Below are 25,506 nucleotides of genomic sequence, written 5' to 3' on the forward strand. Positions count from 1 at the left end.
TCATGCAATGCAGATGATAATATAATGGGAAGTGTGAATATAAGCTGCAGGGAGTTCAACAGTGATTTCATTTTTAGGCAAGCATTTAATAAAGACTTGCTACTTGCAGTTTATGATATTAACTCATGTCAAAACATGTTTGCATATATGGCACTGCAGTTACTGCCACAGAGTTCCAAGGACCCAGATTCAATCCTTACATCCAGTGCAGTCTATGTGGAGTTTGCATGTTCTCTTTTTAACTATGTGGGCCTCCTTTGAATGTTCTGGTTTCCTCCCACATCACAAAAGCATATTCTAAGGTTAATTGACAACTGCGAATTGCTCTTATTTGAGGTTAATAGCTACAGGAGCCAAATAGGGAATTGATGAGCATCAGTGGGAGTCAATAACCTGGGGGATATACTATGGACCCAAAAAGCTGAATGCCTCCTGTGTCATTATATCTATGATGTAGTAGCAGAATATTAGAGTGTTGAGATGGGAACTATATTTTAACTGTGTGATGCTAGCTTTATTGATCTGCCTTAAAGTAATCAATAGCATGTAGATTAATAAGGTGGCATGGTATTATGCCTTCATAGTTTGAGAATCTATGTGTAAGAAATAGATGTTACACTTGCCCTCGGCCAAACCACTTGTGTCCTGAGTGAAGTCAAAGTTCAAAGTACATTTATTATCAAAGTATGTATGCAGTATACAACCCTGAGATTCATCTTCTCCACAGACAGCCATGAAAACCATGAAACCCATTCAAAGAAAACATTAGACCCTCAAGCGCAAAAAAGAAATCGCACAAACGACAACAAGAACATCACCCCATCACTCCCATCACCCCCCCGCCCCCCCCCGCGGCGGAGTCAGTATCAGTATTAAATGCCCTTAATAAGTGTACACCCATGGCCTTCTGTGATAGATAATTTCAAAGATTTAGAGTGGTTTGAGTTTTTTTTTAATTACTGTCTCAGTTCTGAATAAACACTTACTGCAGTGGCAGCACAGTGGTAAATAGACAGCAAGGAGTAGCTCTTGAAATTTTGTGCATTTGGTCATGACATTAGATCTGACCTCCTCCAGCTTACCAAATGGCTGTGGATTAAATGTATAGATTGTGTGCTCTTTCATATTGAATGTCACCTGGAAGAAGTAAGAGCACAAAGTTCTCTTAAGTGAGGGAGTTCAATATTCCCTATTGAGGGTGGCTTCATAGCAGCAAAATTGACTAAGCTGGCAGAACCACTGCCAAACTGGATCTACAGCAAGTAATGGGTAAGTCAACATCAAGGAAAAACCCACATAATGTCATCCAACCAGTTTACCTGTTTGGGATGCATCTGTTTATGACAGCATTGGCTTTTGGGTTTGGCAGTCTATCTAGTTCAAAAATGTTTCACTCTTGAATATTTGTACTTTCACTCTTGTTTAACCTATCCAATGTTTCACACACTCATGCTAAGGTAGTATTTATAGCAACAACATTCCTTGGTAAACAGCAAGTATTAATATCATTGAAAAATTAAACAATAATCTTGAAGTTTTGGAAATCTGAAATAATGCTGTAGACAGTAAGCAAGTCAGGCGTATCTCTGAAGAGAGAAGTTGTTACCATTTCAGGTGAAAAATAATGTTCCATTAGAACAGATGATGAGAAATTTCTCTAGCCAGAGGGTAGTGAATCTTTGGAATTCATTGGTCACAAATGAATGTAGAGGCCAAGTCTTTTTTAATTTTTCAATTAACAGGTATATTTAAAGCAGAGGTTGTTAGATTCTTGATTAGTATGGGCATCAAAGGTTATGGTGAAAAGGCAGTATGGCGTTGAGGGGGAAAACAAATCAGACATAATCAAATGGCTAAGCAGACTCATGGGACGGAGTGGCCTAATTCTGCTGTTGTGTCTTGTTTTATGGTCAATGACCTTTCAGCAATATTTCAAATGCTGTCTGACATGCTGATTTTCTCCGGCACTTTCAGTTTTTAATTTTGGAAAAGCAATTAAAAAAATAAGTACATGATGAAGATACAAGGGATTAGAATCTCCCCGGCCCCCATCATCTTATTTTTACTATGGTTCAGTCCCTTCCTACCTACATCTGTGATACTTCACAAACTCTTGATCTTTTCAAGGATTCAGGTTCCCTGGCCCCCATCTTATTTTTTACTGTGGATGTCCAGTCCCTGTACACCTCTATCCCCCACCAGGGCAGCCTCAAAGCTCTCTGTTTCTTTCTGGACACTAGACCTAACCAGTTCCCACTCTCCTCTGCCTAGCGGAACTTGTCCTCACTCCAAATAATTTGTCCTTTAGCTCCTCTCAGACAAAAGTGGGCACTTGCATGGGTCCCAGCTATGCCTGCCTGTTTGTTGACTACGTGGAACAGTCTGTATTCCAAGCCTACACTGGTGACCTTCCGGCACTTTTCCTACGTTGCATCGACTCTGATAGTCTGCTTCCTGCACCTGTGCTGAACTCGTTGATTTCATCCACTTTGCCTCCAACTTCCACCCTGCCCTCAAATTCACCTGGTCTATTTCTGGCACTTCCCTTTCTCGATCACACTGTCTCTATTTCTGGAGACAGCTTATTCACCGATGTCTAATATAAACCAATGTACTCTCACAGCCACTTGGACTATATCTTGTCCCACTCTGCTATATGTAAAAACACCATCCTCTTCTGTCAATTCCTCCACCTCCGCTGCATCTGCTTTCAGGATGAAGCTTTTCATTCTAGAACGAAGGAGATATCTCCCTTTTTCAAAGAAAGGGGCTTCCCTTCCTCCACCATCAGCGGTGCCCTCAACTGCATCTCTTCCATTTCACACACATCCGCTCTTATCCCATCCTTCCCCCGCCCTACCAGGAACAGGGTTCCTCTTGTCCTCATCTACCATCCCATTAGCCTCCGTGTGCAACACATAATTCTCCGAAACTTCCGCCACCTCCAACGGGATCCCACCACCAAACACATCTTTCCCTCCCCCCCACCACTTCCTGCTTTCCGCATGGATCACTCCCTACGTGACTCCCTTGTCCATTTGTCCCTCCCCACTGAACTCCCTCCTGGCACTTATCCTTGCAAGTGGAACAAGTGCTACACCTCCTCCCTCACTATGATTCAGGGCCCCAAATAGTCCTTCCAGGTGAGGTGACACTTCACCTGTGAATCTGTTGTGCTCGTATACTGTGTTCGGTGCTCCCGGTGTAGCCTCTTGTATATCGGTGGGAGATGACGTAGATTGGGAGACCGCTTTGCCGAGAATCTACGGTTTGTCTGCCAGAACAAGTGGGATCTCCCAGTGGCCGCCCATTTTAATTCCACTTTCCATTCCCATTCTAATATGTCCGCCCATGGCCTCCTCCACTGTCGTGATAAAGCCACAGTTAGGTTGGAGAAACAACACCTTATATTGTGTTTGGGTAGCCTCCAACCTGATGGCATGAACATCAATTTCTCAAACTTCCAGTAATGCTTCCCCCCACCCCTTCACCGTTTCACATCCCCTTTTCCCCCTCTTATGTTATCTCCTTACCTGCCCATCACCTCCCTCTGGTGCTTCCCCCCCCCGCCCTTTTTTTCTCCTTTCTTCCATGGCCTTCTGTCTCTTTCACTAATCAACTTCCTAGCTCTTTGCTTCATTCCTCCCTCTCCAAGTTTCATCTATCGCCTGGTGTTTCTCTGTCCTCTCCCCCCATCTTTGAAATCTTCTACTCAGCTTTTTTCCTCCAGGCCTGCTGAAGGGTTTTGGCTCGAAACGTCAACTGTGCTTTTTTCCATAGATGCTTCCTGGCCTGCTGAGTTCCTCCAGCATTTTGTGTGTGTGGCTTGGACTTCCAGTATCTGCAGATTTTCTCTTGTTTGTGATTAGAATCTCCATACTAATTTAGCATAAAGCAAGCTCATTCAATTCATTGACCCATGCCAATATTTATGCTCTATAAACATCTTCATAATTTTTTTCAACTAATCCTGATGGTCTACTTTTGTGTCTCTTCTTTCCTTTTGTTTGCCTAACTTACTCTTTTAAAGCTCCTAAGCTGTTCATGTCACTAAAACACCTGTCTGCTACTTTAGTCACCTTTTTGAAATAATTTTAGTTAGTTTACTAAGGTTTGTCTTGTATTGCCAGTTTGCCTTCTTTGCAGACTATCACCAAGCTATAATAGTTTTTAAGATTGGCAGCTTATCTGGTCATTTTCTGGTGCTTGTCTGTCAGTAATTACCTGATTTTTAAAATGCATTTTCAAAATATATTATGTTTGAATTAGTGCCATTAAATTTACCATTTGATAACCGGATAGTTTCCCTTAAATTTTAACTTTCCATTCATTGAGATATTTTCAGTGAAGCAAACAATTTATTTCCATGCAGCATCTCTCTATATTCCCTCTTCATTGGTTCAGATATCCCATATAATTCCTACAAAGTAAGCAAGCAGCAGGAAAACAAGTTGACTTGTTTCTATTGCTGACTGCTAAGTCCAATACTTTGCAGTGGGTTGTGACTGAGAAAGTGCTCTTGGCACAAAATACCTTTTTTTTTTTGAGCTGAGCAAGATGTGCTTCTCATCCCTTTATTGAGGTGTTTAAATATTTTGGCCAGGATGAAAATTAATATGAAACCTAACCATAAATGTATACAAATTCAGAAAGGCATGCTGCACGGTCTGAAGGTTTCCGGCTTACACCACCTTTCATCTCTTTTGGAGTTTGAGGTTATTCACGATGAGTTGCTGTTATGACCTTCTGACAACACCTTGGTTAGATTAGTTTATGGAAAAAGCAACAAAAATGTAATATAAGTAGGAGTCTCCTATTTGATTCCTAGTGACTATTCTACCATTCATTAAGATCGTGGCTGACATTTTACCTCAATATCATTCCCAACCAGTAATTCCATATTCCCTTGCTTCCTCAATAGCCATAAACCTGTTAATTTCAGTCTTGAATATAGTGAGTGACTGAATTTCCACAGCCTCCCAAAGATTCTCTGTCTTCTGGATGATGAGGTTTCTTCTCATTTCAGTCCCAGACAGCCAGACCCATATTGTTTTGGGCTGTAACTCCTGATTCTAGGAAACTCTAGTCGTCAGAAACATAGTAGATGCTACGGGCACCTATCCCCTCCAAGCCATACTTTAATAATTAGAATACTACTCACTCTTCGAAGCTTGGGAGCATAGGCACAGAATACTCAATCACTCCAAAGAGATCAAACTCCCCAACTTCAAAATGAATCAGGAAAACCTTTGTTAGATTCCCTGTATAAAGTATATGGGAGACCAGAACTGCTCACAATATTCCACATGTAGTCTTGCTGGGGCCATTTTGTATTTGTTGGTCTTCTGAATTCATTGATCTACTTACTATATCTTTTTTGTATATTTGCATATTTGTATTCTAGATTCACCTTTTTATTTAAACAAAATAGCGTGTTTTTTTTATTTTGAATAAAATGAATGACATCCCATATTATGTTTCTTTGGTATATATCATAATCAACCCAATAGGTCTGTGCTAGAGCTTCTTGCAGAGAAATCCCATCAGTTTTATTTCCCCCTCTCACTTCACTGAAACCCTGCAACTTATTCTCTGTCACATCATAACATGTCCCTGTCCACTAACTTAGCCTATCTCTATTCCTCTCCGTCCATAATGCTACCCAACTTTTTGTCATCAGTAAACTTCAATATAGCCCCTCATTCACTGATGTCAGGTTGTAAGGTCCCTAGTTTTTAATATACCTTCCATTCTTTGCTAACAAGGACTTTTGAATTTTGGCTGATGACAAGTAGTATATCCATTTTGTCCATATCCACCACTTTCAAAGACTTGGTATATAGATCATTAGATCTTTGGGATTAAGCAGGTTTCAGTCCCACTAATTTCTCTAATACTTATTTTTAAATTAGTGCTAATTTATTTCAGCTCATTTAAAACCCCTTGAAGCTTTTTGTGCCTTCTATAATGATGGACTCTAAATATTTGTATAATTTCTCTATCCTTTCCATGATTACCAATATAATTTGTCCCATACAATTTATAAGAGCCAATGTTAATTTTTCCTGTTTTCTTATTTGTTCTTTGTTTTATCATGCAACTTTTGTTTCCTTTTCTGTATCAATATCTTAGTTTTCCTTTGAATTCTGAAATCTTTTTAATCCCCAAGCTTGCTGATCATTTTGGTGGTAAGGGAAAGGAAGGAGAAAAGGGGGGAAAAAGAAAGCTGGGATATCATTCAGTTTCATTACTGTACTATGAACTGTTAATTGATAACTTATCCTAACAGTTTAAATATGTTATAAGGTAGGCACGCCTATTTGTATTTTCCGAATTCTGTAATTTGGGCAAAGGCAAGGTATTATAGGTTAACCTATGTGTTATTTCGTATTTGTTCTTATATTTATCATTTGATGCGTATTTTCAGAGGATTTCCCAATTTTTATTTTTACCCATATGTGGTGCTGTCTTTTATTAAATTTTAGTTGTGGGTCACTTTTGGACTTCTCCCATGTGTGCGTTGATTCCCCAGTTCAATGTCAACTCTCAATGTCCTGGCTTAAACCATTTATTTGAATTTTGGATGGTATCTTCTACACAGAATCACAGGCTACATCACGATAGGAGGCCTTTTACACTAAGTATCTACTCTACCCATGAAAAATCCAATTCTTACCACTTCTTGAAAATGTTTTTTTCATTTCAGGTGCTCACTTTCTTTTGAATATGATTGAATCTTCCTTCACCATCTTATTTTTCCTGATAATGAATTCCAGTTCCTACCCACTAGCTGCATAATAGTAGTATGTAAGATATTGGCATGACATGGGTGATTAGTCCTTTCAGTGTTCACTTGCTGCACATTCCATCCAATGTTTTCAAGACAACAGAGAATGCTCAGAATGTATATTGGCAATTGGTATCACATATGTTTATCTGCCCTATTTGTATGGTAGTTCAATGCAATATTTAAAAAAAAAGTACTTGTGAAAAGTTGTTAGGTAACCAACATGTGCTGATTTAATAAAAATCAAAGCAGAATTTTAAAGAGAAAACTTACCTAGTTTTTGACACACATTTCTATACTGTATTGATTTTTTTCAGCTACTTTGATAAACAGTTAAATCAGTGAGTTAGGGAAATGTAATTGATTGAAACTGGTGTGTCACCAGGCAATAATGTAGTTGTGTGTTATCTTTTAATATCAAGTAAGCAAGTTTTATCTTCTTTCTTCTGTCTATCCTGGCCTACAAGGTCATTAGTAGATTAATTGGTCATTTTCAATTGTCCTGTGATTAGGCTGGTATTAAATAGGTGGGTTGCTGTGCGGCGTGGTACGTTGGGCTAGAAGAGCTTGTTCTGCACTGTATCTCTTTTTATTCTGTTTTTTTTTATTTAATCTGTGGTATCCTGTACCATAGATTTGATCTTTTTTCTTTTTATTTGATTGTTCAAGGTGGCTTCAATCACTGATAGTAGAAAATCGTGGCAATTGAGTATTTTGAAAATGATGAGAGATTACGAAGTGTTGATGTTCAAACCTAGCTGGTGTGTCCCTGAAAGCCAACTTGCAGGTACAATATGTGGTTAGGAAGGCAAATGGCGTGTTGGCCTTTATTGCTGGAGGATCTGAGCACAGTTACTACAGTTCTATAAGGATATGACAGGACTACATCTGGGATATTGTTAAAATTTACAAAGAATGTATATTTGTGGTAGAGGAACTGCAGCAAAGATTCACCAGAAATTATGCATTTCGCTTCTAAATGGATTAGTCCATATTTTGAAAATGTGACCCCTCCACCCGCCCCCCCCCCCCAAGTTCTAGATTTCTAAGCCAGAGGAAGCATCATTCCCATACCTGCCCAGTCATAGCGAAAATATCAGGTTTATGTACAAAGGTGGTAGTGGTATCAGAAAAAGAGAGAGATACTGGAGTGAGACAATGGAAAAAACAATGTTTTGGGCAAAGGCCCTTCATCAGGACTGGAAAAGAAGGGGGAACGTAGCCAGAATAAAAAGTGAGGGGAGGCGTACAAGCAGGCAGGAAGTAATTGAGCCCAGGTTAGAGGGGATAGGTAGGCAGCTAGGGGTGGGGGCTAAAAGGGAACGATGTGTGATGCTTGGAAGAGGTAAAGGCCTAAAGAAGGAATCTGATGAGGAAGGACAGTAGACTGTGGAATAAAGGGAAGGAGGTGGGTAATCAGAGGGACATGATGGGCAGGTTGTGAGCGTGGGAGAGGGGGAAGAGAAGAGGTAAAAGGACCACCATAATAAGGAAAAACAGAGGGGGGTGGTAACTGGAAATTGGAGACTAATTGTAGGTTGGGGATTACCAAGACAAATGAGGTGTTGCTCCTCCAACTTGTATCTGGCTTTATGATGGCAGTAGAGGTGGCCATGGATAACATGTCATTGTGGGATTGGGAAGTGGAATTGAAGCGGAATTGAAATGGGTGAACACCGGGAGATCCTGGCTGTTGAGGCGGATGGAGCAAGTTGCTCAAACTATGTCAGGTCTCACCAATTGTAGAGGAGCCTGCATTGGAAGCACTGCTTGTGATAATTAACACCGATGGACTCTCAAATGGAATACTGCCTCACTTGGAAGGACTGTTTAGAGCCCTGAATGATGGTAGGGGAGGAGGTGTGGGGGCAGGTATGGCATTGTTGCAGGGATAAGTTCAGGGAGGGAGATCAGTGGGGGATGGACAAAGGAGTTATGGAGAAAGTGGTCCTTATGGGAAAGTGTGAGTGTGGGGTGGAAGATGTGATTGTTGGCAAGATCCTGTTGGGGATGGTGAAAGTTGCAGAAAATGATGTGTTGGATGTGGAGACTTATGGGGTGGTAGGAGAGGATGAGGGGAACCTTATCCCCAATATGTCAGGTTGGGGGGGGTTGATAGGGTGATATGGGTGATGGCACGTTGATAATAGTGGAAGGAAAGCCTTGTTCTCTGAAAAAGATGACACCTCAGTTGTCCTGTAATAGAAAACCTCTTCCTGAGGATAGATCTAGTACAGTCAGAGGAACCGAGAGGTGGGAACAGCATTCTTGCAAGTGTCACTATGAAAGAAAGTTATCGTCAAGGTAACAGTGGGTATTGATGGGTTTGTAAAAGATCTTGGTAGATAATCTGTCTCTGGAGATGTCTCCCTTGGCCACTTCCACCTATCGTCTCCTAACTTCTCAGATCATTTCCTTTCATCCCCCCTCACCTGGGCTCACTTAGTTTCTGCCAGCTTGTCCTCCCTTCCCTCCCCATACCTTTTTATTCCAGCTTCTGCCGCCTTCCTTCCAAACCTAATGAAGGGCCTTGACCAAAAACATCAACTGTTCATTTCCCTTCTTTAGATGCTGCCTGACCTCTATGTACTAGAATCTAGAAGAATTAATAAAATGTACAAAATTAATCGTGGATTTATACATGTTCCATGCTAACCAGGATGCTCATTGGATCTGGTATCATTTCTACGTTCTACGCGTCTGTGGTGGCCAGTGTGATCATGTTTGCTGTTGTGTGCTGGGGCAGCAGGCTGAGGGTAGCAGACACCAACAGAATCAACAAACTCATTCGTAAGGCCAGTGATGTTGTGGGGATGGAACTGGACTCTCTGACGGTGGTGTCTGAAAAGAGGATGCTGTCCAAGTTGCATGCCATCTTGGACAATGTCTCCCATCCACTACATAATGTATTGGGTGGACACAGGAGTACATTCAGCCAGAGACTCATTCCACCGAGATGCAACACAGTGTCATAGGAAGTCATTCCTGCCTGTGGCCATCAAACTTTACAACTCCTCTCTTGGAGGGTCAGACACTCTGAGCCAATAGGCTGGAAATGGACTTATTCCCTGGCATAATTTACATATTCCTATTTAATTATTTATGGTTTTATTACTATTTAATTATTTATGGTGCAACTGTAATGAAAACCAATTTCCCCGGAATCAATAAAGTATGACTATGACTATTTGCCAGCATTTGGCCCATGATCTTCTAAGCCTTTCCAATCCACGTACTTGTCCAACTGTCTTAAATGTTGTTATTGTACCTGCCTCAACCTCTTCCTCTGGCAGCTGATTCCACATGGACACTACCTTGTCTGTGTTTAAAAAAAAAATGCCCATCAAATTCCTCTTAACTCTTCCCCCCTCACAAAAAATATATGCTCTCTAAGTTTTAGAGCGCTTGAGCTGGAAGAAATGGAGATGAAGTTTTCTCGGATGAGAGTACAGAGCTAGAAGTCATATTCTCAAAATAATGAGTAGATCATTTGGTACTGAAATGAGAAGAAATTTCTTCAGTCAGCGAATGACGAATCTTTGGAATTTTCATTGATTGGATCCATAACTGAAATTGGAATATTTTTAGTTCTAGATGAATCAAGGGAAAAGGACAGGAAATGATGCTCTTGTTGAATAGTGAAAAAGGCTTAAAGATGACCCAATTGTCAAGTTGTGCTCCCATTTCTTATGTTTTTTTCCTGTTAACTTAGTCTAATCACTAATTCCATACTACTGATCTGGTTTATATTCTATAAACCAGCTCTTTCTAATGTGTTTTACCTCTTTCCTTGACACGCAAGCCAATGAGGAACTTTGTTGGAAGGTATGTTCTCTCCATTCTGTGGTTTTTCTCTATTTGAATCTCTTGGTGTTTAAATCCAAGAGATATTATGTCCAGCGTGTGAAGTACAGGACTAATCCTTTCAATTTATCTAAATGTGGCTGCCTTTTTATTAAGAAAAATTGTTGCTTATAACCCTTATGACAGTGATGCGATCTGTTTGGGGCAATGTCCTAGTGAGATTGCAGCTACATAAATGGAGCAGTAAGTTATTAGAGAACCATATAATTTTTGAAGAGTATATTTTGAAGTGTGAGTGTGAAGATGTAAAACTTGCAGTGGTGTATTATAATTGACAGTGTTGAGTTCCAGCGATACTTAGTTTAATAATTTGAAGAAGCTGTGTAGGCTTTTTAATCTGGGGATTGTCAAAGAGTTGTGGAATTGACAGCCCAGGAACAGCCCCTCATTCAACTGCATCAATGCTAATCATCTTGCTTATCTAACTAACCCACTTGTCCGCATTAGATTATTCTATGCTGTGCCCATTCAAGTGCCTTTCTAAACGTTACTTAAATTTAATGGTTGCAGCCTGTCTCCTCTACCAGTGAATTTCAGATATCAATCACTCTGTTTTATAAAGAAAATGTTCCCCTCAAATCTCTTTAAAAACTCCTTTGTCTCACCTCATATCTATGTTCTCTTGTTTTTGATACCTCTACTCATTCGAAAAAGATTAAGGCTATTTAAGGCTCTTATAATTTTGAGTAACCTCTATCTAGTCACGTCTAAACCTCCTTCACTCTAGAGAAAACAAGCCTAGCCGATCAAATCTCTTCTCATAGTTGGGCAACCTCCAATCCAGACAATAATGCAATAAATTTCCTCGATACTGTCTCTAGTAGAATTTCTTCCTTTCTATAGTGTGACAATCCAAACAGTGCACTATTGACACTTGGAAGTATGCTACTCCCTTCTACCAGTTCGTCTGTATCTACCTCATCTGTTCTCACAATGAGAATTTTCCAGAAAAATTGCCTACCGTCAATCCTGTCTTGTGAAGTTGCCATTTCCTGTTCCAACACTATTCCAAGGTTCTTCTCCCAGGTCAGGTGTCGCGAACCTATGGCACACGTGCCCAATCTAAAATGCAAAAATTTTATTGGTATGTGCCATGCAGTGCTGCCCCTCAATTCTTTAAACCCCCCACCCATAAAAAGTACATAATAACTTGCTGCTAAATAAAACAGCAAATGATATTTTACAATTAGAGAGCAGCGAGATATTTTCACAGGAAAGATCTCACATCAGCTTAGTCCCAGCTGGATGGTTGCAAGGATGTGACATTAGATGGTATGTTTTGAAATCCTTGTAGACCTCGTGTACACATCAATATTTGGATAGTAAATGGATACAGTAACAGTACTATGTAGAAATGATAGACTTAAAAATACTAATTTTTGAACCTGTTTACTAAAATGGTTCCTTTATTTAAATCTGTCTCTATTATACTTTTAGTAATAGTAAAATAATGAATACTTATAAATAAGCAACAGGGTTCATCCTTTTTCCCCTTAAATAAAAGTCCATAAATATTGCTATTAATGCATTAATCAGTGATAATCTCTGCTGAAAATTACCATGGCAAATTAGAAGGTTATCATTAATTTGGACACATGCTGTCAGAAAGGTTCCCCACCCAAGCTGCAGGTGAATACAGATGAGAAGCATCTGCATTGCTGTGATTGAGAAAACCAAAATCTGTACCTGCGTTATGATTGAAAGTGTATATTTTGAATAGTAATAAAGGCTTTTTTCCCTTCCTAATCTCAGTTTGTCCAATCTGTTTACTAAAAAGCAGGTTATTCATTAGAATATTTTAAATAATCTCTTATGCATCACACGTTTATAATTGTGGAGAATCCAATCTAGTTCTGATACTGGAAAATGTTCATCTATTTATACATTGTTTTGTTATGGAGTTAATATTAAACTAATGCAGTTTAATTTGACTTGCATCTGAAATTATTAAAATGTAGCTAGTTACCACTTCATGACCAGGTTCTGTTTTGGTGTATAGTTTGTAAAGACTAAATGGTTGGAAAATTCACTGGAGGCATATATAGACTTATTTATTATAGTCACTTCAAGATAATACCAGTGAATGAACATTATTCAATTGAGCTTCCATTTCCAATGAAATGCTTGGATATTGCATAGTACCAGGTTTTGATTCCCAGCTTGTTTTTTTAAAGGAAAAAAATGCACCCGGCAATTTTAGAGCTGTAAATTATTACAAACATTTCAAAACATACAAAAGTGGCAATACGGGAAAAACAAGAGTTGGTCTCTGATAGTATTGAAGGTAGGTGTGGCTGAATCATGAAAAGGGTGGTGATAAAAAACACACACACTGGGAATCAAAGCTTAAAAGGGAAGAGACTTGAATGATGTAATGTCTTTCATGGCTTCAGGTTGTACCAAATGATTTGACAAACAGAAATACTTTTTCCAAAGTTAAGTCAGTGTCATAATGTACAAAACATAGTAGTTAATTTACCAGCAGCAAACTTCTAGCACATTAATGTGATTCTGATCATTCTGTTTTTGTTAAGGACTAATTATTGGGCTAGTCTGGCTGATGACAATAACTACCTTTCTATTCAGAAAGGTGTTACAGGATATTTTATGTCCATTTATGAAAGTACACAGGGTTTCAGTTTAGCACCTCTTGCAAAAGGTGGTTTCTGTCAGAGGAGCTCAAAGTTAAATTCAAATGTTCAAAGTAAATTTATTATCAAAGTGCATATGCCACCATTTACAATGCTGAGATTCATTTTCTTGCAGGCATTCATAGTAAATACAAAGAAACAAAAAAAAACAAGCAAAATAATAATAAATAAGCAACAGATATCAACAATGTGAGATAAAGAGACTTTGAAAGGTGAGATCATAGGTTGTGGGAACAGTTTAGTAATTTGGGCAAGTGAAGTATCCCCTCTGGTTCAGGAACCTGATGGTTGAGGGGTAATAACTGTTCCTGAATCTGGTGGTGTGGGTCCTGAGGCTGCTGTACCTCCTTCCTGGTGGTCTGGATGGTGGGGGTCTCTGATAATGGATACTGCTTTACTACGATTGTACTCCGTGTAAATGTGCTCAGTGGTGGGGGAGTGCTTTACCCATGATGGATTGGGCTGTATCCACTACTTTTTTGTAGGCTTCTCCTTCCAAGAACATTGGTGTTTCCATACCAGGTCATGATGCAGCCAATCAGTATACTTGCTACCTCACATATGTCCAAGTTTGTCAAGGTTTTAAATGACATGCCAAGTTTACACAAATTTCAAAGAAAGTAGAGGCACTGCAGTGCTTTCTTTATAATGACGCTTGTATGCTGGACCCAGGATAGAACTCTGAAATGATAACATGATTTAGTTCTGGATTACCTCGACCTCTGATGCCCTGATGAGGACTGGCTCATAGACCTCTGGTTTCCTCCTTCTGAAGTCAATAATCAGCTCCTTGGTCTTGCTGACATCGAGTGAGAGGTTATTGTAATGACGGCACTCAGCCAGATTTTCAATCTGTCTCCAATATGCTGATTCGTGATCACCTTTGATTTGGCCAATGACAGCGGTGTTGTTAGTAAACTTAAATATGGCATTGAAGCTGTGCTTAGCCTCACAATCATAAGTATAAAGCTTGTAGAGTAGGGGGCTAGGCACGCAGCCTTGCAGTGCTCCTGTGCTGATGGTGATTGTGGAGATGTTGCCAATCCGAAATGTCTGGGGTCTGCAATTGAGGAAATAAGGGCCTAATGCATAAGAAAGTATTGAAGCCTTAGACTTTGATCTTATTGATTAGTTTTGAGGGGATGATAGTTCTGAATGCTGAGCTATAGTCAATGATGAGCATCCTGATGTTTGCATCTTCACTGTCCAGATGTTCCATGATTGAGTGAAGAGCCAATGAAATGGCATCTGCTGTTGACCTGTTGTGAAGAAAGCATATTGGAGTGGATCCAAGTCACTCCTTAGGCATAAGTTGATATGTTTCATCACTCACCTCTCAAAGCACCTCATCACAGTGGATATAAGTGCTAGTGAATGATAGCCATTGAGGTAGGATGCCACAATCTTCTTAGGCACCAGTAAAATTGAAGTCTGATTGAAGCAAGTGGGTACTTCAGACTATGAAGTGGAAGTTTAATGGTATCAGTGAACACTCCAGCTAGTCGATCAGCTCAAATCTTTAGTACTTGGCTGGGTACTCTGTCTGGGCTGGGTGCTCTCCATGGGTTCACCCTCCTGAAGGATGCTCTCACAGCCCCAGAGACTGAAATCACAGGGCTATTATCGGCTATGGGAATTCGAGAAGATGCCTCCACATTTCAATGGTGAAAGTAAACTTAAAAGGCATTGAGCCCATCTGGAAGCAAAACTTTGTTGTCCCCTATGTTGCTTGGTGCCCTGCCACATCTATTCAGTATCCTTCAGTGATTCAAGTTTGGTCTGGAATTGCCAGTTTGTATGTGAAATGGATTTCCGGATGTTGTATTTTACCTCTTGTATTTTACTTGGTTGCCAGACCTTAATACCACTGATCCAGACTGCAGCAGATTGTAGGAGATCTCTTGGTTCATCCAGGGCTTCTGGTTGTGGAAGACTGAATGATTTTGTTGGAGTACAGCTGTCTATGACTGTTTATAATGTCTGTGACAGCCATGGTGTTGTCATTCACATCTTCTGAGTCCTTGAACAAAGTCCAGTCCACTGACTTGAAGCAATTCTGTAACCACTCCTCTGCCTCCTGCAACCACCTCTTTGTTGTTCTTATCTCTGGAGTCTTGCTCTTTAGCCTCTGCGTGTATGCAGGTAGAAAGAAGACACACAGATGGTCAGATTTCTTGAAATGTGGTCTAGGGATAAAACAGGCATTCCTAATTAGAGTACCTTGTGTTGCAGGTGATATGTTAATGATAACTGGACAGGGATTTCTTCAAACAAGCCCAATTGAAGTCCCTGACAATGATTTGAAGGGTATTGGGGTAGGCCATTTCTTGTCTGCTAATCGCTGCACTCCAAGATATTGAGTGCCTGCTTAACGTCGGCTTTTGGTACTACTACTACGTCGACTCAGGCCTGGGGGCTGGCATCGGGCACGATGACGGACTCTCCACTTCTCCCTCTCCCTCATCAGTGTGTTCAGTTCATCTACATTAGCCACGCCGCTGTCCTCTAGGAGCGTGTTGACCATAGTCTTGGGAGGGTTCTCAGGGTTCATCCTCCCATGCTTGGGCTCCCATATGATGACTAGGCTGGCAGGTAGCTTGGGGTGTCGTAGACAGTGCCCCGCTAGTTGCAGTCTTCTCGCCTCGATTTTAGTGGTGAGCATCAGTAGGTTGTTATAGAGCTCGACGCTCGTCATGTGCTGTTGCCAACTCACGTCAAGAGCCATCCAGAGCATTCGTGTATAGCAACTATATAGAGACTTTCGCATCGTCCTGGTGAGTGTTCACGTCTCGCATCAGTATGTGAGAATGGACTCTATATGGCTTTTGGTGGTATGTAAATTGTGGTCAGGACCCCTAGGCCTCAGTTGATGTAGTAAGTAAGTATCATGGAGGATGGAAGGTGGTAAAGTGTTTAATTGGAAGATGATCTATAGTTCATTTACATTGTGTGGAGTTTCAATAGGAAAGCAGTAATTATGAAAGAAAAATAAAATGGCAGTAAACTGCGATCTTAAGGTCATGCTTGCTCACTTAATAGAAGTGGTAAATACTTCTTTTAAGCAATTATCCAAATTGTCCAGTTTTCCCACTTTACAGGAATTGGCATGTTGAGTAGCATATACCAGGAATTAACTTAAATTAGACATGAGCAAATGAGTATTTCACCTGAAAGGGATTCTTGACAGTAGGAAAGAAGCTAAAGAGGAGGTATTACATCTCCTACACCGACATGAGAGGTTGCTATGAGATAAACTTAGGCCGTGATGTAAAATGAATCAGGGTGCTGCAGAGAGAAACCATATTAAGTACTGGCATTGCCAGGGAAATGTCAGTGATGACTTGGGATCATTCACTAAATAGCATCATAGAGTCATACAGCACAAAATGCTGGTTAGCCTGGTTTATCCTTGCTGATTGAGATGAATATTATGCTAATCCCATTTTCATGCATTTGGCCCATATTCTGTTCCTTTCCTGTCCATGTACTTTTTTTCAATGCTGCTGTAACATGTTTCTACCATTATTCTCAAGCCACTTGCTTCATTAAACCACCATTCTCTGTATGGAAAAAAGTATGCCCCTTCAATATGTCTCTTTCAACTTCGAACTCATGTCCTTCAGTTTTAGACTTTGAGGTCCTCTGTTGGTCGGAGTCGACCATGGATGTACATCCCAGCTGTCAATGTGATATGCAAGCCAGGGCAGTATGATATGGAGAACAAACTGTTACCCATGTAGCAGGCTTCCCCTCTCCATGCAGCTGATGAATCCAAAGGAAAGGAAGAGACCAATATAATTTCCCACCAGTGGCCTTGCAGGAGTTGCCAGTCAGTGTTGTACTCAATGTAGGACTGCCTTTAGGGAATTTAGCTCCAAATATGTCCTCGGGGATTACTTCTGAAGCCTTCCCCATGAGTGGGTATAGCCGCAAGGCAACGGAGATTTGAGATTGAGATTTTCTTCTCCTAGATGAGCTGCCAACCATGGCCAATGAGCCCTATCTGCCCGAAGTAACTGGTTTAGGGTGCCATTAACTTGCCTTTGCCCCTTCTCTTGTAGTAGAAACAGTTCCGCTGGAGATGAAGGCCAGGAGCTGCACATGGTTGTCAGAGGATATTTGAGACTCATGCCACTGGGAGCACTTAATAGGTAGTGGGAGCTTATCCCCACTACTACCCCAAGCTATAACAACCTTCTTTACCATGAGAAAAGTTCTGTGAATTTCTCTCTTGTCTATGTCCCTCACCATTTTATAGATCTCTGCAGGACAGTCCTCAGTCTCCTGTGCTACAGTGAGAACAATCTGTTGGATTCTGAAGTTTTAATCCAAGGTTTTTTCAGGTGTCAGGAAAGAGGCAATAAACTTGTTGATTCACAATTATTCTATTAAGTGTCGATAGAACAATTGAAAAAATATTGAAACTGATAGTAACAGAAGCAGAAGATAGTAGCAGAAGGCAGACCAGAGGTTAAGGTGGCACTGCCAAAAATTCCATTCAAATTCATAGATAAGAGTCAGCCAGTTAGAAAGCCTTTGTTCAAGTAATGCAGCTGGTATGATTTCCAAAATCATACCAGTGTAACCACTTGGGAACACTCTGAACAAGTGCATATACATACTGTGGCCACTAGGAAACACTAAACAGTTACTTGCATGTAACAACTACTTAAAATACAAGCAGATAGTTAATTATTAAGCTTCAAAAAACAATTAAACAGTCTAAAAATAATCTAAGAATTAAACAGTTGTATCTAATAATCATCCCTTTGATTCTAAGTTGCACATGTAGAATCATAACATCTGAAAATTAAGAGGCAGGAAAAACTTGTGGCATCTATGTTATCTATAAAATAATCAAAAACTACCTAAGTCAGGAAATATTGAAGGATATATTCTTCAAAGTGTTCATAGCATTATGTCATTGTTAGGCCGATTAGTAAGCACACTTATGTGAGTTTAAACTATTGTAATATTGATCGCTTTTAAACAATTAAAAAATAGAAATTATGATGAGGGGTATTAGTATGGATAACATTACTCGCTCTATTGAGTAATCCCAGCTTCTGAGACTTAAATGAATCTGGTCAAAGAAATTCCATCAGATTGATGTATTTAAACTGCTTATTTACCGATATGATCAGGCAAATTAGTTATGTCTTCAGACTCATCAGGTAGGTGAGTACAATTCTCCTTGCCTGTAACTGCACATATTCCCCTCTTAACTGCTGAGAGAAGATCTAATGCCTTATGATTCTGAAGAACCATCTTACACATGGGAACCATTTCTGTTGTTACTTTTCCAAGGTATCAGCAGTGTCATTGCTTGCCCTTTCTAAGGCTGCAGTAACATTTTTAATCTCTGGTATACTCCTTGCAACACCATAAAATAGGAATAAAGTTGATGCAAAATGATGTTGTTCTGAAATGCCTTGTTTTACTTCTTGGCTGGAGAGGTAATGTTGAGGGTTAAAGGTTGTGCATGTGTGTGGTGTGTCTGTCTGCCTGCTTGCCTGCCTGTCTCATGGCAGGGAAAACATACCGTAAATTACCAGACCCTAACCAATTATATGGAAGAGAGTTGTAGGCTCCAGGCTCCATTTCTGCACATAAAGTGCATATTGTTCCATGAACTTAGACCATTTCTTCTTACTTGACAAGAGCTTTGTTGAATTGTAATATTTTTCTGATGGATATCACCAATGAAAATTCCGGTCATTACATTTAGGACAATGTAAAGTGTAATTTTATGAACTATTGAACTATGCCCTACTGGAACAGTACCTTCTGGACACAAGCAAAAGTTGCTTTTATAGTGAGCACATGAAATTATTTAATAGCTTTGTCATTAACATAGGAATAGAGTCAGATATGATATGATTTCCTAAATCATGCTGATTATATTTACACATTTGATCCAGTTTATGATGGTATGTGGGGGGCATGATCATTGTAGATTTATTTTTCCCTTGAGGATAGTGAATCAAGCATAATGTCAACATTGCCATTGCTGGAATGTTTAATGAAGAGGATGCATGTTTGTTCTGCATCTGCAGAAATGCCTAGGACTGACTGGTTATTTTGAAATGTGTGGTATATATTGACATACTCAACAGCTGGAGACATTAACAGCATCAGCGAATTCATGTGATACAAATATAAATTGAGACATCTCAACTGGCACATTGTAAGTAGGGAATGTTGGCAAAAATATAACAACAATAAATTATATTAGAATGAACTTCATAATGTCTAGTAGTTGTCAACTTGCTTGAAGTCTTGAAGTCTTTTGGCTGATTTGTGATTTGCTCTCTGTAGCCCACAGTGTCGGCATTGGATCAAGAGGTTACTAGCACGTTAACCACAACACTTGTTATCAGGCACCAATCTAGCTCACTTGCAGTGCTTTTACCTTCTACCTTCACTGCCGCGTTGATAATTAACAGCACTTGATAAGCTCCCAATGGTTCCTTATCCAGTTTCTTAATCTGGACCCACTTGCCAGGAATCAGGGTGTGTCCTCATTCTGTTGGATCACTTCAAGTGGCAGAACCCCCAAGAAGCAGACTGGGCAGCAAGGGTTATTTGCAACACAATTATTAACTAACCTGTCTGCCATAATGTATATATCAGCCTCTCTGAGATCAAGGGTTTCCAGCATTGACATAGAATGCCCTGAATGGACTCGGTGTCGTTTTCTTTGGGGTTGCTTTGATGCCACACAAGACCACTGGAAGAGACGTAGGCCCTGGTACATCTTCACCATGATACTTTGTCATTGTTTGATTCCATTCATTCATTCGACTTATCCTGATGACTCTGGGTGATGTGGACATTGAAAATACCTTTCAATGTTCATCAGTCGACATAATTTCTGTCAAATGCTCCCAGTGAAATTTAGTCCTTGATCAGTCTTTGCTGTGTTTGTAGCAGTGGCTTTCCTTGCAGGAGTAGCTTCCACCCATCTTGAAAACTTTTCCACTATTACCAGTACATCTGAGTATCCTTGACCCTTTGGTAAAGAAACGTAGTGCAATTGTAAGTGTAAAAATGGACCAGATGGGGCAGGAGCACTTAATTGTGGTAGCTTTTCCACTACTCCACTATTTGATTTCTTGCATGTCATGCATCTTTTAAATGTTTGTCAATCTTGTGCACTGAACTTTGAATTCCACTACCAATAGCAGAGTCTGTCTGTTATATATGTGTGTTATGACTAAAGGAAAAATGGCTGGAGTCATGTAGCACTTTAGTGCAAGGGTGTTTATTAGGTACATCAAAAATCAGACTTACAAAAAATTAGTGAAAATAGTGAAAAGAAAACTGCCATATTTACAAAAATATATCTACCAGAAAACACAATAACAGTTCCGTACTTTGTCTGTTGTGAACTACTTGCAGCCCAATCCTTCTCCCCCTCGAGAGATGAGCTCCGTTTATTAGGCATCAGGCCATATCATTTTTAATTACACACAAGGTTAACTTGGATTATATATGAATTAGAATTTACAATCACATTACAAAATAAACAGAAGCATCTACCTTAAATACAGTTTACGAACAACATATACACATTTACCTATCCCCATTACTAAATAAATGAAATATTCTGCTGTGTTTGCCGAGAACAGCTCCATAAAGCCAACTGGAGCACATCAGCTCCGTTTAGGACCCATTATGAGAATGTTCTGGGGGAAGACATTGAATTGCGTACACTCAGTGCAACAACAGCAGAATGGTGAGGCATATTTGGGTGTGTGTAAATGCGTGTGTGTAAGGAGCGTGTTTACCAAGCGTTGTCCGTCACATTGCCACATTGCCACCTTGCACTCCTGCAGTGGTGGTGCTCAGCAGCCAAGACTGGTAGTCTCCAGTAACACTTCCTTTACCTGCTTTATGGTGGACATAGAATTTGATGGTTTGGAGCTCCAGGTACTATTGTGTCACTCTGGCATTACAGTACTTCATTGGCTGAATCCATGTTAGCACTCTGTGGTCTGTGTAAACGTCAAACTCCCTGCCATGGAGATAGTACCAGAGGCTGTCAAGGGCCCAATTAATGGCCAGATGTTCCTTTTCAATGGTGTTTTCCCTTGGGAGGAGTTTTTGGCTCAGGTAAAGGACAAGTCATTCTTATCCAAGTTCTCTTTGGGCCAGCACTGCCCCAATACCTTCTCCTGAGGCATCCACCTGGACAAGGAACTATTTGTCAGAGTCTAGGCTCTGAAGAACAGATGAAAAATATGTGAGCTTGAAGGACTTGAAAAGCGGTTTCACACTTTTGCATACCAGAAACAACGGTCCATCCAGCTATTCGAATTCCTCTCCAATAGTTGAGGAGCCGTCAGTGTACAGAATCAAATCTTTGGCAGAGTAATAACACACATGATGCTGTCAGTCTCCATGTTCTTGAATTAAGACTGGGATTATGTGTTTCTCGTTGACATACCAGAATTAGGTTTAATGTTTCCAGCATATGTCATGAAATTTTTTAACTTAACGGCAGCAGTACAATGAAATACATGATAATATAGGAAAAATAAATAGTAAATCAATTACAGTGTTTGTTTTTATATATATATATATATATATATATATATATATATATATATATATATATATATATGTGTGTGTGTATAAAAAAAATTAAAAATAGTGCAAAAACAGAAATAATAAAAGTGAGGCAGTTTTATTGTGTCAATGTCCATTTAGGAATTAGTTGGCAGAAGCGAAGAAGCTGTTCCAGAATCGCTGAGTGTGTGCCTTCAGGAAGGAGGTACAGAAGCATGATGGTAACAGTGAGGAGACGGCATGTCCTGAGTGATAGAGGTCCTTAATGATGAACGCTTCCTTCTTGAGACACTTGCAGAAGATACTTTATACTTTATTGTCGTGAAACAATTGGTACTAGAATGTAGAATCATCACAGCGATGTTTGCTTCTGTGCTTCACGCTCCCTGGATTACAAATATTAAATGTTAAAGATATTAAAAATAATTAAAATTAGTAAATATTAAAAATTTTAATTATAAATCATAAATAGAAAATAGAAAAATGGGAAGTAAGGTAGTGCAAAAAAACCGAGAGGCAGGTCCGGATATTTGGAGATACTATGACATTATGATACTATGATATACTATTTGGAGTCTTTGATACTATGGAGGCTTAGTACCCAAGATGGTGCTGACTGATTTTACAATTTTCAGTTGCTTCTTTCGATCCTGTGCAGTAGACTCCCCCTTACAAGATGGTGATGCAGTCTGTCAGAATGCTGTCCATGGTACATCTGTAGAAGTTTTTGAGTGGCTTGGGTGACAAACCAAATCTCCTCTGTCCTGACATCTTTATAGCTGCATTGAATGTTTGGACCAGGTTAGATCCTTAGAGACTTGAAATTGCTCACTTTCTCCACTTCTGATCCCTGTATGAGGATTGGTTTGTGATTCCTCATCCTTTCTGAAGTCCACAATCTTTGGTCTCACTGGTGTTGAGTACATGGTTGTTGCTGCAATACCACTCAGCTAACAGTATGAGCTAACGGTTTAAAGTTCATCTGTTTGGAGAGGTAAGTGGGTGAGTAGACTTATTTTTCCTGTTTCATTCCTGTAGAATTAGATAGTATGCCTGCAGGGTTAGTGCTTTGTTCAGGGTTAGTGCTTTGTTCAGTCCTCCAGCCTCCCTGATGGCCACATCTGCGCCCGGTGCACCGAGATGCAGCTCCTCAGAGACCGTGTTAGGGATCTGGAGCTGCAGCTTGATGACCTACTGCTTATCAGGGAAAGTGAAGAGGTGATAGACAGGAGCTGCAGGGAGGTAGTCATCCCTAGGCTACAGGGGTCAGAAAACTGGGTCACTATCAAGAGAGGGAAGGGAAATGCCTGGGTAGTAGAGAGCACACCTGTGGCTGTCCCCCTCAGCAACAAATATCTTGTTCTGGATGCTGTTGAGGGGGATGACCTGACAGGGGACGCCCATGGTGACCAGGTCTCTGGCACTGAGCCTGGCGCTGTTGTGCAGGAGGGAAGGAGGGAGAAGAGGAATGTGGTAGTCATAGGGGATTCCATAGTCAGGGGAACAGACAGGAGATTCTGTGAACCTGATAGAGATACCCGCATGGTGTGTTGCCTCCTAGGTGCCAGGGTACGGGATGTCTCAGATCGGGTCCAGAATATTCTGAAGGGGGAGGGTGAGCAGCCAGTTGTCTTGGTACATGTTGGTACCAATAACATAGATAGGACAAAGGAGGAGGTCCTGAAGAGAGACTTCCAGGAGTTAGGAAGGAAGCTGAGAAGCAGGACCTCCAGGGTAGTAATCTCGGGATTGCTACCTGTGCCACGTGCTAGCGAGGGCAAGAATAGTAGGATCAGCCAGATGAATGCATGGCTGAGAGACTGGTGCAGGGGGCAGGGCTTCAGATTCTTGGATAATTGGGATCTCTTCTGGGGGAAGTATGACCTTTTCAGAAAGGACAGGTTATACCTGAACCCGAAGGGGACCAATATCCTGGGAGGAAAGTTTAATAGAGCTTTTAGGGAGGGTTTAAACTAATTTGGCAGGGGAGGGGGTGGGAACCAGAATGACAGAGCGGAGGAAGGGGAAAACAGAAATAAATCTAAGATAGTGAGCAGTAAAGATGTCAGGAAAGACAGGCAGGTGATGGGGCAAATTTGTAGCCATTGGGATGAGTTGCAGTGAAATCAAAGCGAAAAGTACCAAATACTGGTCTTAAGGTGTTATACTTAAATGCACTCAGCATAGGGAATAAGGTGGATGATCGTGTCGTACAACTACAGGTTGGCAGGTATGATATTGTGGCCATTACTGAGACGTGGCTAAAGGATGCATGTCTCTGGGAGCTGAACGTCCAAGGATACACGGTGTATCGGAAGTATAGGAAGGTAGGCAGAGGGGGAGGCGTGGCTTTATTGGTAAGAAATGATATTAAATCATTAGAAAGAGGTGATATAGGATTGGAAGGTGCAGAATCTTTATGGGTTGAGCTAAGAAATTGCAGGGGTAAAAGGACCCTGATGGCAGTTATTTATAGGCCTCCAAACAGCTGCAGGGATGTGGACTACAAATTACAACAGGAAATAGAAAAGGCTTTTCAGAAGGGCAGTGTTATGATAATTGTGGGGGATTTTAACATGCGAGTGGATTGGGAAAATCAGGTCGGCACTGGATCTCAAGAGAGAGAATTTGCAGAATGTCTGCGAAATGGCTTTTTAGAACAGCTTGTTGTTGAGCCCACTAGGGGATCGGCTGTACTGGATTTGGTATTGTGTAATGAACTGGAGGTGATTAGAGAGATTGAGGTGAAGGAACCCTTAGGAGGCAGTAATCATAACATGATTGAGTTCACTGTGAAATTAGAAAAAGAGAAGCCGAAATCTGATGTGTCGGTATTTCAGTGGAGTAAAGGAAATTACAGTGGCATGAGAGAGGAACTGGCCAAAGTTGACTGGAAAGGGACACTGGCGGGAAAGACAGCAGAGCAGCAGTGGCTGGAGTTTATGCGAGAAGTGAGGAAGGTGCAAGACAGGTATATTCCAAAAAAGAAGAAATTTTCAAATGGAAAAAGGATGCATCCGTAGTTGACAAGAGAAGTCAAAGCCAAAGTTAAAGCAAAGGAGAGGGCATACAAGGAAGCAAAAATTAGTGGGAAGACAGAGGATTGGGAAGTTTTTAAAACCTTACAAAAGGAAACTAAGAAGGTCATTAAGAGGGAGAAGATTAACTATGAAAGGAAGCTAGCAAATAATATCAAAGAGGATACTAAAAGCTTTTTCAAGTATATAAAGAATAAAAGACAGGTGAGGGTAGATATAGGACCGATAGAAAATGATGCTGGAGAAATTGTAATGGGAGATAAGGAGATGGCGGAGGAACTGAACGAGTATTTTGCATCAGTCTTCACTGAGGAAGACATCAGCAGTATACCAAACACTCAAGGGTGGCAGGGAAGAGAAGTGTGCACAGTCACAATTACGACAGAGAAAGTACTCAGGAAGCTGAATAGTCTAAAGGTAGATAAATCTCTCGGACCAGATGGAATGCACCCGCGTGTTCTGAAGGAAGTAGCTGTGGAGATTGCAGAGGCATTAGCGATGATCTTTCAAAAGTCGATAGATTCTCGCATGGTTCTGGAGGACTGGAAGATTGCAAATGTCACTCCGCTATTTAAGAAGGGGGCAAGGAAGCAAA

At 40.5% G+C, this 25,506-nt stretch overlaps 1 protein-coding gene across 3 annotated transcripts in view; it reads left to right on the forward strand.

The window, feature by feature from the left end:
• The window catches only part of phf21b (PHD finger protein 21B), a 168,842-nt gene that overhangs the window by 117,732 nt on the left and 25,604 nt on the right, over positions 1 to 25,506 (forward strand). For all 3 annotated transcript variants that reach the window (XM_063058098.1, XM_063058099.1, XM_063058100.1), the window contains one exon: positions 10,590 to 10,612. In XM_063058098.1, the coding sequence (XP_062914168.1) occupies positions 10,590 to 10,612 (23 nt within the window). The remainder of the gene's footprint in view (positions 1 to 10,589; positions 10,613 to 25,506) is intronic.

This window comes from Mobula hypostoma, chromosome 9 (genome assembly GCF_963921235.1).
Source record: "Mobula hypostoma chromosome 9, sMobHyp1.1, whole genome shotgun sequence".
Taxonomy (NCBI): domain Eukaryota; kingdom Metazoa; phylum Chordata; class Chondrichthyes; order Myliobatiformes; family Myliobatidae; genus Mobula; species Mobula hypostoma.